The sequence below is a fragment of the Amphibalanus amphitrite genome, unplaced genomic scaffold (assembly GCF_019059575.1).
Source record: "Amphibalanus amphitrite isolate SeventyFive unplaced genomic scaffold, NRLGWU_Aamphi_draft 000227F_arrow, whole genome shotgun sequence".
NCBI classification, from domain to species: Eukaryota; Metazoa; Arthropoda; class Thecostraca; order Balanomorpha; family Balanidae; genus Amphibalanus; species Amphibalanus amphitrite.
This window is the reverse complement of record NW_024881722.1, coordinates 771,582-792,225: the sequence shown is the minus strand read 5'-3', so window position 1 is coordinate 792,225 and position 20,644 is coordinate 771,582. Positions and strand designations below refer to the sequence as shown.

Below are 20,644 nucleotides of genomic sequence, written 5' to 3'. Positions count from 1 at the left end.
GGGTGCCAAACTTTGTTCATGGCATGATGACTGCCAAAGCGAAAATGGCGTCCTCGACCACGCCGCCGGTGAAAAGCAAATACGTCTCTGCCGCGCAGCTGACGCCGCGACTTCAGTGAGTCGCAACCACTAAATATCACTTGACCAGCGGTGGAGCAGCGCCGCTACATGGCTCCCCAATTTGCAGGTTGCAAATTCCTTAACACACTACGAACATCCAACAACAAAAAACGGCACTTCTGCTACGACGGCTATCGTCGCTCACACGCGAGTATTCACTCAGGGCTCCTCGACCGGGAATCACTCTCGGTATGCAGACAGCTGGGCTCTGGCTGTGAATCAGTCCGCATGAGGAGGATCACCCGGCTCACTGGCCGAATCTTCAAGCTTCCACCGATCTGCACCGAGACCTTGCGGACAAGGCCGTCCGCGCCCGGGTGCACGTTGACAACCCGACCGAGCGGCCAGCGCGGCTGCGGCTCTGCGTCGTCCATCACCGAGACGACGTCGCCCGGACGTAGGTTAGGTCGCCGGTGCTGCCATTTCTGGCGCTCTTGCATCGCCGCTGTCGTTAAGATCTCCCTCCTCCACCTCGTCCAGAACTGGTTCGCCAGGAACTGGACCCGCCGCCAGCGTTGTCGGACGTACAAGTCTACGGGGGTGAAGGACCCTGGATAGGGGGTTGCTACTCGACCTTTGAGAGTTAGTAACTGATTGGGGCTGAGGGGCGTAAGCGTTTCGTCTGGAGAGCTTGTCACGTATGTTAGTGGGCGGCTGTTGACGATTGCCTCGGCCTCGGTGAGCAGCGTCCGGAACAGCTCGTCGTCCATCGTGTGGCCATGCGTGGTCAATAGAGCTGTGAGAACCGTCCTCGCGCTGCGGATCATGCGCTCCCAAACGCCGCCCATTGAGGAGGCGTGAGGCGGATTGAAGTTAAACTCGCACCAGTCGCACTCCGATTTCAGCAGTTCACCTCTGATGTAGGTATGATCGTCCTTCTTCAGTGATTCCTCCAACAGGTTCTTTCCGCCAACGAAGTTCGTTCCGTTATCACAGAACAATGTCCTGACTAACCCTCTACGGCTGGTGAAGCGCTTGAAGGCGTTCAAGAATGAGTCCGCTGACATCGAGTTTGCAGATTCCAAGTGAATGGCACGAGACGCTAGGCATGTAAACAATACACCCCACCGCTTGACCTGGCTCCTTCTTTCTTTGATATAGAAGGGTCCGAAGCAGTCCACGGCACAGTGCGTGAATGGCTCCGCAGGCTCGGTACGCTCTGGAGGCAGGTCAGCCATCTTCTGCTCCTGCGGCTTGCCTCGTAGCCGCTTGCATGTGACGCAGCTCAGAATGTGGCTGCTCACAGCAGAACGGCCGCCGACAATCCAGTAGCCGGCCGCTCGGAGTTCATTGAGCGTCGAACCTCGGCCAGAGTGGCCCGTCTTCTCGTGGTAGTGCTTCACTAGCAGCTCTGTGACGTGACTGTGCCTAGGTAGAATCGCTGGGTGACTGACTTCTGGTGGCATCGCGCTTCTGCTGATCCGGCCACCGACGCGAATAACTCCGTCCTTGTCCAAATACGGATCCAGGCGGAAGAGACGCGACTTCTTGGAGAACTTCTTTTCATTTTTTGCTGTGCTAAGGAGCGCGTACTCATCTTGAAACGCCTCCTTCTGTGTTGCTTTCAGGATCTCGGTTTCTCCGCGATGGAGCTCCTCCACCGTGAGGGGCTTGCCGACTCGTAGATCCTGACTGTAGACTTTTGCTGTTGTGCACCGACCGGCGTTCACTTTTGCTGCTAGTACATGCTTGTAGCGTACGCAGAGCGCTACAGACTTCTTGGCTCGGTGCCAGTTGGAGAAGTACGTCATTCTTCTCGGTAGGTCGGACATTGGAGCTTCTGCGGCATCTTGCTTGTCCTTAGACCGTTCACCCGTCACCTTGTGGCTTTCATCTTGTGGTGTGACAGGCGTCAGGTTCTCATCTCCTTCACTGGATGCGCAGAGCTCGTTGACTTCCTTCATCATCGTCTTCTCTTTTGACATCTTCTCCTCATTCTCCTTCGTCATCTTCTTCTCCTTTGTCTCTTGTTTAGTCATCTTCTTCTTCTTCTCTTGCTTCTGGCTGGTCACTGTCTGGAACGTGGACCGCTTGACTTCTGGATCTTCGTCCGCTACGCCGAACTGTTTGTTCGTTACTGGCAGGTTCTGCTGGGCTGTCAGGAATGGTGGTCCGTGCCACCAGAGACTGCTCTCAATCAGCTCGGCGACTGTTGCACCTCTAGAGGCGAGGTCTGCTGGGTTCATCTTGGACTCTATGTAGAGCCACTGTTCTGGGTTGGTTGACTGTCGTATCTCTTGCACCCTGTTGGCGACGTAGACGTGAAAACGTTTTGTGTCGTTCTTGATATAACCGAGGACGGCGGTGCTGTCCGTCCAGAAGAATTGGTCGAACTCCTTGATGGTCAGCTCGCTGCTCAGAAAGCAGCTGACTCTCACGGACATCAGGGCGGCTACCAGCTCCAACCTGGGGATGGTAACAGACTTCAAGGGTGTGACCTTGGTCTTGGACATGATGAGGGAGCTTGTGATGTGTCCGTCTTCATACGCTGCTCTCAGGTACGAACATTGGCCACACCCGTCATAGCTGGCATCAGAGAAGTGATGCAGCTCATACTTCTTGACTGATCCATGGTCTGTGGAGAAGTAGCACCTGGGGATGCGCAACTCGGAGAGCTGCGTCGCCTCCATCTTCCAGCGCAACCACTCGCTGAGTATCTCGTCCGGTACAGGATCGTCCCAATCGTACTTGTCGGTGCAGAGTAGGGTGTGTCGTGGAGGGGGTGATTTTCGCTGATCTTAATGCCGTGTCCGGAATTTGTTGCGCTGATTCATCACAAAACAATTTTTCACTAACATTTGTTTCAAAACTGCGCAGATGTTGGCCTCTGGAGGAAAGTTTGCACCGATGTCAGATGCCCCAGCGCCATCTGTGATACAACACACGGACGACTTAAGAACTAAAGATATGGCTACGAAACTAAAGGTGGCGCCACTGATCGTTTCAAAGTCTTCGATTGTCGGCATGCAATATCAAGGGCATTTGAGCGTCGTTTTTGTTATGATCAGTTTTTTTATTGCAAGCAATGTTATTTTCATTCTGTAATATTCAAATCTGCAAAATTAACTAACTATGGAAATATGCTGAATGTGTTGTCATATACATGTACGATTTATTACGTTTTGGAACCCGAGGATACCGGCTGATATATATTTTTTTTTGTTATTGATTTATGCTATTCTGCTTTGAATCAAAACAATTCTGCATCGGGTCAAATTCATACCGAGACGGACGGTGGTGGGGAGATAGGGCTTACTGGGGTGGGTATCTAATGATAGCAAAGTCGATTGAACTGATGCCTAAAACACGTGCTACTACGCATCATTTCATCCTGGGTAAGGCAGGTCCATTGCCTACAACCGTGCTGCCGACAAAGGGTGATGTGATTAACTATGTAAAATTTCTCGATCAAGACAGCAACGGGTTCTCGACCACCCGGAAAACGCCAGCTCCTTCAGTTTTCAATCATGTCGCTGTTAGTGTCAGTGAAATGTGGTCGCAAGAGGGCATCCCTGTCCATGGAATTAAATATGTCAAAGAGCTCGTGCTAAAGGAGTATGCTGCATATAAAAACGCGAACAGGACGAAAAAATCTCAAAGGGCGGACGCTGACAATAGCCACTTCTTGAAGCTATTCGACATCGCCATGTGCAAATGTGCCTCCCGTGCGGCGTGCTGCTGTCCGCGAGATGCAAAAGTTCCAAGTGAGGAGTGGCCATTCCTCAAGGACCAGCGACACAAGCGCCGACTGACGCTGGGATCATACGATCGGGCCACGAGTGAGGCGAGGCAGGCGCGTCTGCAGCGTCAGTTATCGCGACACCGCAACCAGCAGCATGGTGGCGCTACGGAGCCTTCTCCTGGGCCGAGCGGCGTTGGCAGTGGCAGCACCGTCGGCGCTGTGCCCGCCGAGCAGCTCCGCCTCGGCGACACTGACAGCAGTGACAGCGGCGGCGGCGACGCCGGCAGCGACTCGTCTGCGGATGACGAAGAGTTTACAGCTCCGACTGCACTTCCGAGTGCCAAGAACGCAGATGATCTGAGGGAGACGGCGCTCGCAGCGGACCGGTACGGCGTTTCTAACCGGGCCGCTGCTGCTATCATAAACGCGTTTCAAGTCGATATCGGGCGCATCAATGAAAACGACATGTCGAACGTCGTCGACGCCAAGAAAATATGGCGCGCGAGAAACATGATGAGGAATGAATCGGCCCGACAAAACATCGACGCAGCTGTGTCCGGAGGAGTAGAGAGCTTGTACTTTGACGGGCGCAAGGACAAAACATGTACCGACTGTTCGGCGGCGACAGACATACAAGAACATGTCGTCGTCCTGTCTGAGCCGGGGAATCTGTACCTGACACACTTCACCCCTCAGTCTGGGAGCGCCATTCACATGGTGAACGAGCTCTACACCATCGCTGTGGCGTTCGGTGAACATGTGAAAGCACTGGGATGCGATGGTACGGCGGTGAATATCGGGACCAGCGGTGGTGTGTGCCGACTTTTCGAGCTGGCGACAAATAAGCCCGTGCACTGGTTTGTGTGCATGCTGCACGGCAATGAATTGAACCTGCGGCACGTATTCAAGACGCTGGACGGCACTACCAGCGGACCTCGAACCTTCAACGGCGCCATCGGCACCAGCTGCGCCGAGGACGTGTGGAGGAGGGAGGTGGCGCCGTTCCAGCCCGTGCCCGGACACGTGCCGGAGATGACAGCCGAGCTGGTCGCCACCCTCAGTCACGACCAGCAGCTGCTGTACCGACTGGCTCTGGCGGTGCAGACTGGCGACATGTCGGACTCCGTGGCGCGACAGAGGATCGGGCCACTCAACCACGCCAGGTCAGTACTCGGGGCGCAATATGAGGCATGTCCGTTATTTCGTGACACATGCATAGTTACGCAAGTAAAATAGATTAACAATTGATCGCACGTACAATCATATGCAGGTATTGTTTATTTCAGAAGCATGCAAAGAATGACAAACGAGCATTTAACTTACGTCATTATCAAGTTTGAATATTGTTTAATGAATAAGTTATGCATGCAAATATTATAATAATCAGTTATTAGTTCGTTTCATTCAAAGTAGATACCTATTACCTAATAACTTAGATCGAAACCTCGCTTGTGTTCTTTGTTACTCTAAAACAATACAGGTTTCAAAATACATGTTTATGTTACCATTGGAAACATGAAAGTTGTCAACTTTCATTCACTTGTCTTACAGACATAAGTAATGACTATACCATTATCAAATTAATTACCTAAGTTTTGATAAAACTGTGTTACTGCAACAGAACACATGTGATACGAGTGGAGTAGCGCCTCTACCTATAGCTAACGAATGTTCGCTGTTCAGTGCAGAAAACGGTTTATTTTAGCCGTGTTTGTACGGCACTTTATCGTTGGTTTGTGATTTGTGTGCGTGCTTGAATTTTCTTCTGATCAAAATTGTGGCGTCCGTTTCAGATGGCTGACACTCGGCGCGCGGGTGCTGCGCCTGTACGTGAGCACAGAGTCACCGTCTGACAGCCTGCGGCTCCTCGTGCAGTTTCTGGTGACTCACTACGTGCCGGTGTGGTTCTGCATCAGGCGACACCCCGACTGCACAGACGGTGCAAAGAACTTCCACCGTTCTGTGGAGCTTCTCCGAGAGCTGCCGGAGATGATCCAGGAGGTGGTGCGACCCGTCCTGCAGCGCAACGGGTACTGGGCGCATCCTGAGCAGGTGCTGCTCGCGATGGTGGCTGACGGTGACGCTGGCGTCCGACAGGAGGCCGTGCGCCACATACAGGCAGCCAGACAGCGCGAGACGGAGGACGTTCGGCCATTCCGGCTGCCGGAGCTGAACTTCAGCGCCTCCGCTTACACAGAGGTGATCAGCTGGAGCCCGCCGGAGAGTGTGACGCAGCCGCCGCTGCTGCGCCACCTCACAGACGAGCAGCTGCAAGCCATCGAGCACTCTCCGCTGCAGCTGCCGAACTACCCGGTCCACACGCAGGCGGTGGAGCGGGCAGTTCGGACCGTAACCGAAGCGTGCCTGGCGGTGCGTGGGGAAGAGGCGCGTCACGGCTACATCACTGCACGCCTGAAGCACCGCCGCTGCCATCCGGTCTTCGCTTCGAAGAAAGACTTCCAGATATGCTGAACTGCTCAGTGATCACTGTCACCCGTTCGTGTGACTGCCAGTTCGGTCCTGTCGCCGTGTCTTCGAAGTTGCCGTCGCCGCTGCCTTGGCCCGCTGCGACCCGCCGGGGCCTGCCCCTGCCGCTCGCTGTGATGTGGTTGTCGCTGCTGCCGCCGCCCCACCCCCCCCCCCCGCCCGCCCCGCTCGGCCGGTTTTAAGAGTGCAGTGCCATACCGTTACGTGAATGCTCGGAAGATTTTCGTGTTTTTGCGATTCTGTAAAAGGATGTTTTCTTCATACGTGAATTATGTCGTGAATGAGACCCCATACGTGGGTGTCTGGTGTATGGTTTCGGCTTTCGGTTTGCGTCGGGTGCAGTGATTGATGTATTTTATGTTACATGTGGTTGATTAATACGAGGATTTTCACGAAAAAAAAGTTCGGTCCTGTCTCGTATCTCGCATTGATGATTCGAAGTGTAGTGAATGTTGCTTCATTTGTTAGCTATCGATATACGTGGCATTGTGAGATACCATGTACTGCATTCAGATGAGCCAGGCTCTCATGATGTTTGCTATCGTTCTATTTAATTAGTATTATATTGATAAGCACGGAAATGGCAAGTAAACGACATAAAACGGCGTTCGTGGAGCGGTCGGACAGGTTTTGCACTCAGCGCCACCTAGCGCCACTTATGAGAAGGAGTAGTTCCGCAATATGCCGTATGTTGTTCTGCAGATGGCGCCACTAATACAAATGAGACTGAACGGAGACACAAACTTTTCAGAAGAGGCCATCAAGTACGGAGTTTTGAGGGGAATTATCGTCCTAGATGATTTAGCAACATATCAGGGCACCAAATAATTCTAACGGCAGATCATTTTTGGATTGACGACACACCCTAGTGCAGAGCTTCTTGAGCAGGTTCTTCGCTATCAGTGTACATGGGCTGAGGAACCCCAGAGGGTCGTAGAGGGAGCTGAGCGATGACAGGATTCCTCTCCTGGTGGCTGGCTTTTCTGGCAGCGTAGGTTCGATGTAGAGTGTGTCGCTACTGGTATTCCACTGAATACCGAGTACTCTCTCGCACGGCAGTGACTTCCCCTCGCAGATCGCCTCCCTCGAGCTTCGAGACAGGCTGTAGACGGGGAGCTTCTTCAGGACCTCGGCATCATTCGACATGAACTTGTGCAGCTTGAATCCTCCTTTGGCGCAGAGTTCGACAGCGTCTTGGATCAGCTGCAGAGCTTCAGATGAGCTGGAGGTCGAGAAGACACCATCGTCGATGTAGAAGCTGTTCTTCACGAAGTTGGATGCGCCAGTGGCGCTGTCGTCGCCGTGCTCGTCAGCCGTTCGTCTCAGCGCGCACAGGGCCACCGCAGGCGAGCTGGTGGCGCCGAACAAATGCGTGCACATGCGAAACTCTCTCGGTTCACTCTCCAGGTTTCCCTCTTCCCACCACAGAAACCTTAGTAGGTTGCGGTGCTCAGTATTCACCCGGACCTGGTGAAACATACCTTCTATGTCGCCACAGAAGGCGACAGCTCCTTCCCTGAGTCGGATGAGGATCCCGATCAGGTTGTTGTTTTCATCCGGTCCTTGAAGCAGGTGATTGTTCAGGGAGTCGTCGTTGTAGGTTGCGCTGCAGTCAAACACGACTCTCAGTTTCCTTTTCTTGGGATGATATACCCCGTGATGCGGAACGTAGTTCACTTGTCCGTCTTGAATCGTGAGCTCTGCCTCTGGCACCCGTTCCGCGTAGCCTTTGTCGAGCAGCTCCTTCATGAAGGCCTCGTAGTCGTCGCGCAGCTCCTTGTTTTTCACTAGCTTCCCTTTGAGCCAGCGCAGTCGACTTTTCGCGAGGTCACGGTTGTTCGGCAGGAGGCCGCCGTCCGGCTTCAGCGGCAGCGGCGCCTCGTAGTGGCCGTTGCTGAGTTGGTGCATGCCACTATCCATGGTTTGGACGAAGATGATGTCTTCTTGTGACATTGGCTTGCCGGCTTTGCCATCGAAGAAGTCACAGTCGAACACGTTCTGGAGCTGACGAAGACTCGTTTCCTTGACACGCGTCCTGTATGAGAAGTGACATAGTCGACTCTGGTTGTTGGTGCACACGAGGAAGCAGGACGTCGGTGAAAATTCACTGACGAGTCCCACTATTCCCCAGCCGAGCATCGTTCTCACCGCCCACGGGTCGTCGTTGTCTCCAGGGATGATCTCTCTGGGCTTGATGGCTCTGGCACAGTTAATGCCGAGCAGTAGACCGATCTCCGCATCCGCGAACTCGTCGTGGATGTCGTCTGCAAGCTGGCGGAGATGGGGCCACTTCTCGCAGGTTTTGGGTTGCGGTATCAGACTGCGATCAGCTGGTATGTGAGCACGAGTGTACATGTCTGGAAGATCTGTTACACTGCCGTCAGCCAGACTCTCGATGCGAAGATCCTTCACTAACTGACTTGAGAATGATGTCGTGCCGGCCATGGTACTGAGTTCCAGCTCTACTTCTGAGCCGCTGACTTGTAGCGTCTTGCAGACTGAGTCAGTCATGAAGCTGGCGTCCGACTGGGCGTCCAGTAGCGCGTACGTGATGAGCGCGCGCTCCGGACGGTGCCTGTGGAAGACCTTCACTGGCACGATCATTGTGTGACAGTGAGATGAGTTGTGCTCCTGCTTGTCGCCTAGACTGGATCGCAATGTTGTCGCTTTTGCTGACGTCTCCGGGGACGCACGCTGTTGCGACTCTCTTGCTTGCGATGTCTTCCGTGTGGCTTCCTTTGTCTTGATTTGGATGACGTCATCGTGCAGCAGAGATGGGTGGAGACGCTGACAGACTGAACACCTCTCTTTCCTGCGGCAGTCACGCCACATGTGGCCGGGTCGCAGGCAGCCTCGGCACAGCCTCTTCTCTTCAACTGCGTGTCTTCTGTCTGTGAGCGTCATCTTGATGAACTTGCTGCATGCAGTCACTGAGTGGTCAGCACCACAGATGACACACTGTCTGCTTCTGGTGACAGACTTCTCTCTCGCTGGGTTACTCTGATGACCACACGCGTTGCAGACCTCAGCGGACGATGAGAAGGTGTGCACCTTTCCTCGAAGTCTTGCTCCCCTGGTGTCAGCTTCACCTTCCATCTGCATGCTGACAGGACCGCACGCGATCCGAGCTTCGGTGGTTATGAAGTCCACGAACGCTGCAAACGTTGGGTACCGAGGAGAGCGCCCGAACACGCTACTGTCCACGACGCGTTTCCACCTGTCGGAGACGTAGTATGGCAATTTCTTCAGCACCAGTTGCACTGTGTACGGGTCGTCCAGCGTCCTCATACCAGCAATGGCACTTGAGGCCATCAGACAGTGTTCCAGGAAGTCTGCCAACTGTTGAAGTCCCTTGTTGTCTCCTCCTCTGATCACCGGCCAGTCTCGCAGTCGCTTGGAGTACGAGTTCGCCAGCAGGTAGTCGTTGCCATACCGACTGACCAATTTCTCTTTGGCCTTGGTGTAGGCGTCGCTTGTTCTTAGATGTAAGAAACCGGCGATTGCACTGTGGGCGGCGCCGTCAGTATATCTTCCCAAGAAGTGGAGCCGTTCTATGGGGCATGAAGTTCTGTGTTCCACGTAGGTTTCAAACCCTTTGATCCAGACTGGAAACTTCTCGATGTTACCAGTGAACAGTTCAGGCTCCAAGACTGGCAGGCGGTTCTCGTTGTTCTTCTCAGTGAGGAGCTTCGCCAGGGTTGACAGAACGTCAACTGCTGAGGATGACTGGTTGAGTTGGTCTCTTGCAGGTTGCTGATTACTGATGTCTCCAGGCCCTGCAACAGCTCCAGCCTGTGGAACAGGATAGGGAGGAAGCATGGGCATGGATGCAGTAACATCCCTTGCAGCATCAGATGAGACATTGAGGTGGGTTGCTGGCGGCAGCTGTGCTGTCGCATCAGTGGAGGCGTTGAAGCGAGTCGCTGACAGCAGCTGTGTTGTCTCATCAGTGCAGGTGTTGAAGCGGCCTGCTGACAGCAGCTGTGCTGTCTCATCGGTGCAGGTGTTGAAGTGGCCTGTTGACAGCAGCTGTGCTGTCTCGTCGGTGCAGGCGTTGAAGTGGCCTGCTGACGGCAGCTGTGCTGTCTCACCAGTGGAGGTGATGAGACGGGTTGCTGGCAGCAGCTGTGTTGACTCCTGAGCGCACATCCCCTCACCTTCCTCGAACTTCAGCAGTGCTGCACTCTTAGCCTCCAGGATGCTCTTTTCCTCTTCTACTTGCAGCTGCTCCATCTTCCACTTCAACTCCTGTTGCTGTCGTTCGATGGCTAGGCGTTGCTTCGTAGCTGCTTCCTTTGCCATCAACTCTGCTCTTCTCTGTCCCTCCTCCAGACGCAGAAGACCTATTCGGGAGCGAACAGAGCCTGAGGATCTGCCTGATGCTGACGGAGCAACAGCTGCCTTGTGTGTTGGGTCTGTTGGTTCCAGTTTGTTTTCCATCTTCAGTTTCATCTCGTTGAACTTGCAGAGGACTTGCCTGTGCTCTTCTGTGTGTGGTTCCTTGGCGTCTTCATCTAATAGAGCTCGTAGATCTGCTTCTGTTTGCCCGAACATGACATAGTTCCTTTTCCATGAGATGTAGGCGGTTCGAAGAGCTTCATCTTGTCTTGTGCCACTTGTTTCTGTTTCTTCTAGTGCCTTTACAATCTCATTTCCCACTTTGATTAGACTCCTTTCACATTTCTTGTAGACATCTTGTTTCAAGCTCAGCTGATAGGCTTTGCCAGCCTCTGTCATCTTTCTCACTCTTGTCGTGTCAACGTTGCCTTGATTTGAGTCCGCCATGTTCTGGGACTGGTTAGTGGGGCGACATCTACGAACTACAAATTCTACATGAGAATTGGAACAGGTTTCAGCATTATTTAGTACAGGAAAAATGACACTGGTTAAAAACTACATTGGGCCGATACAAGGAGAGTTTTCTACTGATACGGCTTTGGCAGGTAAACAAGTTGTTAGTTTTCAGATTCTATTGGGTAACTGCGTAGGTGACAGGTGTAACACAGGTGTAACGCAGGTGTAACGTAGAAAACCTGAGAAACACACAGAAAGAAACGCACATCATAAATATGAACATAAATCATAACACTAAGTGACTTATGAGCATGAAAAACATCCGAAATATAGGTAAATTAGGTAAATCGGTTATCAACGTGAGAAATCAACGTATGGAAACGATATCACAGATTGTATCCATAGGTAACAACATAAGCTGATAAATAGGTAACAAAACGACAATATTCTTTGATTCATACATACTCTGTCCCGAATCTGGCCGGGTGCCAAACTTTGTTCATGGCATGATGACTGCCAAAGCGAAAATGGCGTCCTCGACCACGCCGCCGGTGAAAAGCAAATACGTCTCTGCCGCGCAGCTGACGCCGCGACTTCAGTGAGTCGCAACCACTAAATATCACTTGACCAGCGGTGGAGCAGCGCCGCTACACTCTCTCTCTCTCTCTCTCTCTCTCTCTCTCTCTCTCTCTCTCTCTCTCTCTCTCTCTCTCTCTCTCTCTCTCTCTCTCTCTCACACACACTCTCACTCTCACTCTCACTCTCACTCTCACTCTCACTCTCACTCTCGGTCCCGGTCTCGGTCCCGGTCTCGGTCCCGGTCTCGGTCCCAGTCTCGGTCCCGGTCTCGGTCTGTCTAGTCTGTCTGTCTGTCGTGATACTTATGCGTGTCAATGGCGCGCTCCGTCATCCTAGTTTTTAGCACCCTTTTCATTTCAGGCAGGGACGCCGAAGCCGAGCGGTGGCTGTTCCCGGTGGTCGTGGTATCAACGACTGGGCGACCCAGTTCACCCAGTCGGCCGCCAACTGAGATGGGTGAGAGCGAGGAAGATGCTCGTAAAGGCCGCCCCACGCTGGAACTCGCATGCGGGTTGCGAGTTTTTGGGTTTTCGGGTTTATTCAAAATGAAATGATACAATCTAAGCTGAGTGACCCACACTACCATCTATCAAGCGAGTCTGCATGTTTTTAGCTTGCGAGCGACCTTGCATCGCATTCTAAAAGTTGATTTTGAGTCAACTTTCGATTTTCCTCGCTGCGAGGTCTGCGAGGTTTGCGGGTTTTTCGTTGGAGTCGAATTTTGGTTCGTTGCGCTGGTATTGCGACTATATGTAATTTTCTGAAGGTGTACCGGCTTCATTGCATTCATAAAGTTACCATAAGGGAACGGTCTAATCACTCTATGAATTAGTATTATGCCCGCAAACTCAAAACCCGCAAACTCGCAACCCGCATGCGAAGTCCAGTGTGGGGCGGCCTTAAGCCACTGTATGCTATGCCACGGATCACCTAACGGATCGGCAACTCTCCCCGATTCCCTTTGTTATCGGTGTACCCGCGGAGCGGGCTGCCATCTAGCGGCGCGGATATCTTCACTAAGGAGGGGAGCCGGCCGCCCGCCGCAACCAGTGTTAAAAGGCACGAGGAAACGGGTGTGAACGCAACACCCGTCCGTCGTTTCCATCCTCAGGATGTTCAGATCAAGTTCAAATCCTTCTCCTCCACGCAGCAACTCTTGATCCGGGCTGGACAGGCAACTTTATCTCATGCGGGCTGCTCCCTTGAAGCGCACCACTGCTCCCGAGGGAGCACACCCGTAGCCGGGTGCAGAGAGTGCTTGGGGGGCTGGTCGGCCTGTCCATTCGGACGGGCTCAGCCCCGGTGACTCTCTAGGGTGCCTGTCCATACCAATGTTTACCCCAATTCCTATAATCCTTCCGGCTCTGCAGTGGTCTCAATGGACCGAAAGGGCCTAACCCAACAAAACAAAAACAAACAAAGGTTAAGAACGGATTAAATTACGGAGTCTCTCTAACAGCTGGAATGTTACCATAACATGGAAATGTTACATACTTTATTCCCTAATCAGCTGGAGCATGCATAATGATCCAAATGTTTCTAGTTATGCTTGAGTTGTATGAGCAAGAAGCACGTCCTCGCAACTTTAACGTCGTTTTTGGCCGTAGGTACACGAAGACCTTTCCTCATCCGTCTGCCCATAGTACGAGTTCATCCCCTGTTCTTATCTAGACGGTCACCGGCTACCAGTTGGAGTAGATAACATCGGAGCAAATCCAACGAGCTGGCCATTAACGAGACTATAGGTGGACCTCGGCCCCTGTTTCACGATACGACCCTCCCCGCCGCTACAGGGTATCGACACTTAGCCGGTTTTCATTAAGACGTTGGCAACATTGTGAAGTTTGCTTACGTTTCCATAGGGACGGAGGCACCCATACCTGATGATGTTAGGTACTGGGTAGCAGCGTGCCGCTAAACAGTGACTATAGCTTTGGCCCCGAGGCTGGTTTAGCCACGTGTTACATCTCAAGATATCTGTGGCTTAGAGCCAGGTCAGGTCATTTTGCACCCTATATATTGCCTCATATTCAACATTCTCTCTCTATATATAATAATATATATAATACTAATAATAAGTCAATAAGAGCAAATTGAAAGGCGTCTCATTTGGTCTGGACGGGTCATTCTTAACACCCTCAAACATCGGGTTACATGTTAACAGTGGCATGAAAACGGTCAACAGCAGTTTTTTTTTTACTATAACTTTTGACACACGTGCTAGAGCGATGAAAACACGTCAGATGTGTTCAGCTCGACGATACGGATCGACTGATATGCAGCATGACCCTTTCCGGTCAGGTCATGACCTTGGCCTGACGTAAAATTTTCAAAATGGCCTTCCAAGGTCAACCTACGAGTATAGTTCATTCGACGCGTCTCGACGAGAGGAACACGATGCTGGCAAAAGTAATGTCGTGGCTCGTTTAAGTCAAAAGTTATTACCGAAAAAAAAAGTTTTTCGTAAACACGCCTCTTTTGGAGTTTTTGCCCTCTGGAGGCTACACCGTTGACCTGAGGTCAAATCTATGAATAAAACTCAGAAAGACCTGTGAAAGAGCTATCGAATGCGCTTTTCCGCGGCGCTGTAGTTCTATTGGTTCTCAAGTTATGCGTCGGGTGTTTCGAAAACTGTTGAAATGGACAAAATTTGCCTTTAATGCCCTCTGGTAACCTGACCTTTGACCTGACCTAAAAAATGACTGAAGTATTTCCACCATTATTTTTACGCTCTTTGGAATGCCGCTTACCCCGTGTGGCTACGTGGCCCAGAAGCCGAGTTGGGGGGGGGGGACGGGCGGGGGTTTCATACACCCTCGGCCCGGCGCGGTTGGTACCGTGTACCGGCCCGGCGTGGGTTTTTACTTTGTGCAAGTATATTTGTGAAAGTTACAGGTTTAATTTAATCGGCAGATGAATATTTATCAAAAATATACTCATGAAATATATGTAAGAGATGACAGCGATCGGAAAATTACCCATTTCACGATGGACGCTAGGTCGCCCACGTGGGTATGAAAACAACGATTTTCATGACAAAGGATACAATCTCAAATACTTAACCTGTCTCTAACAATTCTTGCCATTCTCATTTATACCATAGGTATCTTCTAAGCTAGCTGAGAAACCATGTTCCGCAGAAAAATCACTTAATTAGCTCCGACACGACGCCCTCAACACCCACGAGGCCGGCCGCTTCCTTAGTGAAGATAGTTCACTTAAATGCCCACCAGGTGGCAGGGGAGACAGGTCGCGGGGGGGAGTTGCCGATCCGTTATGTGATCCGTGGCTATGCAGTGTCACCAGCGTCCACCGCCAGTCCAGCACCTCCCCGGCTGAAAATGAGGTCCAGTGTCGCCCAGCGGTCCAGAGAAGACCCGTTGATGTGTATGGGTGTCTCCCAACCGAGCCGCAGAGAGCTGGGTGACGCTAACAGGGCCCTTCTCGCTTTGCCGGAGGAAGAGTTAACGGACCAAGAACGCGACAAGGTGCGACAGATTCTAGTACTTAACCCGGCAGTTGCTGGGGTATTTCGCCACCCACCGTTTGCTGGGGGGGGGGAGGGGCGTTAAACCCCCCAGCCGATAACTCGAGAACCAATAGGCGCAGCGAAACGTACGAGGCGGCAACCGATAGAACGCGACGAGACGCTTCAGATGAGTACTTTAAAGTTGAATTTTAAGGTCACAGGTCGGGTCAAGGTCAGGTCAAACACCTGAAATCGGGCTTTCAGTAGCATGGACTTCAGGACTTCGCAATGGGCGCCTCTCGTTATAAACTCTGTCAAAACGGTGCACAACCCATCATATAAGGTCTATAAGAGAGCGGGGTCAGTCAAGCATAGGTCAGGGTCAAGGTCAGGTCAACCGGTAGGCACATGTCCCCGAAAATCAAAACTGCTATTCGCAGCCTGTGACACATGTTTTATGTGTAATTTGGGGCGTAGAACACGATGGTGACATTCATTTTAACATATGTGTACGTGTTTGGCTCAAAAAGTTCAATTTAAGAAATGCATCTATCATGGTCGTGAAGCAGTCACAAGAAATTGCCAAGATTCAGGTCAAGATTTTGGAAAATGCGGAACGATAATCAATAATCAAAGATAGCCATGTGATTGTTCATGGTATTGGCAGTCTAATGGCGTTTACGGCATGTCTGTATGTCTATTCTGTGATTTTATATGATTTTTTGAACATATACCATTTAGGTCGAAAACTCAGAAATCATGACGTCACTAAAACCTCGACATCTCAAAAATTTTCCCACCGATTTTTTTAAACGTTGTCACAATAAACTTAAATCAATCCCCTACAGGTACCTAAAATTTGGCGCGCCTGCGGCGCGCCGTTTGTATGCTATGGCCCGGCGAAAAAAGTGGGGGCGTTTAACGCCCCCCCCCCCCAGCAACTCGCGGGTTAAAGCCCGGTTCCCACTATCAGGCTGCTTCAGGCCACATCAGGCCACATCAGGCCAGATCAGGCCACATCAGGCCAGATCAGGCATTCAGGCCAAAGTTGAACGTCGAGCGCTCGGCCTGATCAGGCCATTTGGGACTGAATGCTAGGCGTCAGGCGTCAGGCCGTCAGCCTGCCCCACAAAATATCTTTTGAATGTTTTTTATAAGAGCTAGAGGGATTTGCGAAAAAAATTAAGATTTTCTTGCCCCGTAAAAAGTCGACTGTGTTCAAGCTATTTTACAGTACTAACGATTTCGAGATGCACTCTTCGTACCAGCCGCTGGGCATTTGACATGTGGCAATTTTCGCAGGGTAGCTGCACCCCTTCTACCAAACATCTGCTACTCTCGATTCATGTGGCCCTCACTGCACGCGCAAAATGCAAAAATAAAAGGTGTCAAATGTATTCCAATTTAATTGGAATACATTTGGAATACATTTCCAAGTTAATTGAAAAGCACTTAGACGTAAAACTTCGGTTTATTTTCTTAATTTCCATTTCTTGAGAACGCAAAAGTTTCGTCCTGTAATATAACGGAATGGTCTGAATAAACACAACAAACAGAGATAGGTACGAGCGTTGTCAATCACAGACAATTTACATTACATAATCGCATATAAACGAAATATATAGTCAAATAAAATAAAGATGGTACTTACTACAGTGCGCTAATTTCAAATCTGACAAGATGAAATACTTAAGATAAGACAGGAAATTTGTACAACAGCGCGCGGAAATCGGGCACAGGCCACTGACATGTAAAGATATATCAAATTCCCGATACACTCCCCCCACCAGCGCCTGATCGGGTCTCGGACGCCACGACTAAGATGAGACGATGTGTCGACCTTTTGATTACGATGTCCGGGCGCCCCCGATATTCTTTGCCGTCTTGTTGTGCCTTGTATCTGAGAGATACGTCTCGGACGTGGCCATCAGTGTTCGGCTCGATTCTATCTGGTAAATCGCCCTGGTAAGGGGTTTGGCTAATCGGCCAGTGTTCCCGCGACAAACGCAGAAATGGAGGCCCCGATTGCCAAACGCCACCAGCTTCCAGTAGATGCGGCTGAGTATATCGAGTTGTCATATCTGCCGGATTTCTACTTCCCTCTATCCACCACCATTGGCTGGGACTTGATTTACTCTGAATTTCTGCAATGCGCGTTGCCACAAATGTACCGAATCCGTAAGACTGTTTTTGAATTTGCGAGCGCACAATGATCGAATCCACTATGTATAATACCTCACGGAACTTGTAGATCATTTCCTTTACGAGTGTTTCAGCCAGTCGGCAACCCAAAACAGCTCCGCATAACTCTAGACGCGGTATACTAATCTGACGGTTGGGTGCTATGCGATTTTTCGCGGATATGAGACATGCTTCACCAATCACCTCGTTCTGGTGAAAGCGTCCAATGGGCGTAGGCACAGGCTCCGTAGGCCTTAGAACTAGCGTCCGCGAATATGATCAGGATGGGTTGACCGGACATGCTGGGTGGCTGCATACATCTTCGGAATCGAATTCGTTCTAGTGAAACCATGTCGAATAAATATTTTAGCCACTTGTTTCTTTCTTCTTCGTCTATCTGCTCATCCCAATTTACCGGAGAATCTGGTAGTCTCCGTAAAGTAAGGTCTCTCATTAATAACTTCCCTCGAATGGTGAACGGTGTTATTAGACCAAGAGGGTCGAATATTGACGCTGTTTGCCTCAGGAGCATCCTGCCCGTTAGCGTGGTCGGAATCGCTTGAGTTGCCCTTGCTGTTGAGCTTGATGAACTCGAGTATTTTCCATCTTCTGCCTTAAGCAGATGAATTTTCATGTCGAATAGAAACTCATCCGGGCCTGGCTCCCACGCTATCCCCAGTATCCGTTCTCGTATTGAATTTGACAAGTGTATGGCGGATGTGTCCGGTCGAATTTGCCCAGTGCTCGACGGTGAAATTCCCTTCTGCTAGAATTCCTTGCACCTCTGTGGCAATTTTGATGGCTTCCTGTACGCTTGAAACCGACGTTATCAAATCATCGACATAACTGTTTGCCGTAATCATGTTCGCTGCCTCGGGATATCGATCTTCGAATCGGTTCGCAATCGTATGTAGGGCAGTAAGGGCGATCGTACCACTGCCTGGGGCGATCTCCGAAAGGAACTGCCGTGAGGACGTACTGGTCGGGTTCTCGGTTCGTTGCTAAGTCGCACCACAAATATCGATGTACGTGCTGATCCCGCTCCGAAAGATGTATGGAATTATACATCTTGGAGATGTCGGCGGTAATGGCAACCGGATACTCACGAAACCGGATGAGAATAGCGTATAAACTGTTTATACAATCTGGTCCTTTGGCCCAGTAGTCGTTCAATTTGTGCCCCATAAATGAAGCAGATGAATTAAAGACGATTCTGAATGGGGTCGATAACGATTTTGAATTCTGAATTTCATGGTGGTGTATATAATGTACGGGTCCACAATAACCTCGGATCTCCTTTGTTGAAAGTCTTCTGGCAACCCCGCGGCACTCCATGTCACGCATTTGGTCCAAATTTGCTTTTTGGTAGTACAGGGATAACTTGGCCAGTCTTCTTTCTGTTGAGCGCAGTTTTTTCTTTGCGACTTCGATATTATTTGGTAGACAATGGGGATCTTTGATCCACGGATATTCTATTGTAAACAATTTGCGCGCCGAGTCATATCGTAGACCATATTTTTGAATCATTGCCATTTCTCTCTCCTCCTTGAGAGTACAATTTTTAGCACCAGTGATACATGTACCACAGCGGCAGCTTCCGCATTTGGGGCTGTATCCAACACCTAGACTTTCGATAGTAAAGAATTGCTCAATCTTGCTGTGGACTTCTGTTGGGGTCTTCACGTTAATTTCGTCAGAGTGAGATTTAATGCTTAAATGGCTATTATTTGTAGTCGCCGTCGCGCACGTTGCTTGCCCTTCTATGCTGAGGCTGCCAAAAGATTCTCTGACGCACAATCCAAATTGATTTTCCATGAGTTGACTATTTCCGACGGTTATAATCACCGTAGGCATGATGGCACAAGAGTCCACGCCTATCAGCATGTCAATTTTTCCGTCTGGGTTCGTAATTATCGATGCGTCAATGTCTGGAAAGTGACTTTGAATTTGTCGCGAGTCAACGTTATTTAGGTTCGCGGTAATTTCATCAATTTCGTACGCCCGAATCGTCCAAGTTTTCCCGTTCAGATCTTCGAGCGGAACGTCTACTTCTCTGCTGTCAAGAGACGTTGGATCATCCCCAACTTTAACTAAGTTGAGAGTTGTATTTCTGCCCTTTAACCCCAACCTTTGGGTTGCACGGCGAGTGATGAGTGAAATATTTGCACCCGAATCCCACATGACATTGATGCGCTGATTCAAGCACCGAATCGCGGTGACTGCCGGGATGGGATAATCATCATTACCGAGGACGTTGTGAACTTCGTTGCTTCGATTTACAGCCGTATCTGAACCTAATTTTCTGTGAAATAGTGGATGATGTCGTTTACCACAAATTTGACCGTCCTCTAGTACCGTACAACGATTAGAATCCAAACAGTTTTTGGCAATGTGTCTGTTCGCTTTTAGACATTTGAAACATGCTCCTGCTTGTTTTGCAGCTTCAAACCTGTTTTCCAACGACATTTCTAGAAATCTGGTACACCGCTCCACGGAATGGCCGGGGGTTTTATGGAGCCAACACCACGTTCGGAGTTCTGAATTTTGATTAATTTGGGAGCTACCTGACGCATAATTTATAACTTCTTGATTTGTAACTGATGTCGATGGTTCCCGGGATCGATCCGTGAAAGTATGATGAACGGTTTTCGATTTGTCGGTTCGTATGTCTTGTTCGGTATATTCTATGACTCGTTTTTCTCGGAGAAGATAATTCAGGAGTCCCTCGAACATGCCACTTGATACATCGGTTGCATCTGTTAGCAAAATCCATTCCCGTTTTTGGGTCGGCGGTAATAATTTTTCGACCATACTGATCATCGCGATAGTATCCATTTCTTCGGTTAAGTTTATGCGTTTTAAATCTAGCCAACATCTTTCAATTATATCAACCATCATGATGAACCTTTTGTTATCACCTTCGTGAACCGGTTTTATCGATTTGATATCGTATATAATAGAGTCGACGAACTTCCGCGAATTTCCGAAGACATCATCTAATCTTTGAAACATTTGGTCATAATCGTCGGCAACTCCTTTTACGGTCTGTAAAGCCGATCCGAACAGACACGACCGAAGGGCGTAAGCATCTTTCCCGTACGCCGGTTCCATCAGTCTCTTGAAATCGTGTGTAAAATTGGCGTATTCTCGAATATCGCCCATAAACCGAGGAGCATCTAGAGCTTTAACTTGGATTTGTCTTGTCGAAGATGAATTTTCTGATACGTGAGAAGCATATATTGCTCGGATTTCGTCCAAAGTCGATTCTACGACCTTCATGTACTCGTCACATTCCTGCAATAAGCTGTCGAGGACGCCGTGCGATGCGTATT

The 20,644-nt window shown here is 50.3% G+C and overlaps 2 protein-coding genes across 2 annotated transcripts; one reads left to right on the top strand and one right to left on the bottom strand.

Annotated features, from left to right (window-relative positions):
* The first annotated feature begins 3,076 nt into the window (after nucleotides 1-3,076).
* Nucleotides 3,077-7,164, top strand: LOC122385687. The gene is made up of 2 exons (XM_043374134.1): nucleotides 3,077-4,965; nucleotides 5,596-7,164. Exons 1-2 carry the CDS (start codon nucleotides 3,293-3,295, stop codon nucleotides 6,272-6,274), a joined length of 2,352 nt encoding a protein of 783 aa, XP_043230069.1. The 5' UTR covers nucleotides 3,077-3,292; the 3' UTR covers nucleotides 6,275-7,164.
* Nucleotides 7,001-10,522, bottom strand: LOC122385695. Its single transcript, XM_043374145.1, has 4 exons — nucleotides 10,218-10,522; nucleotides 9,462-9,767; nucleotides 7,154-9,206; nucleotides 7,001-7,015 (listed from the first exon to the last, which is right to left on the bottom strand). Exons 1-4 carry the CDS (start codon nucleotides 10,520-10,522, stop codon nucleotides 7,001-7,003), a joined length of 2,679 nt encoding a protein of 892 aa, XP_043230080.1.
* Nucleotides 10,523-20,644: the final 10,122 nt, after the last annotated feature.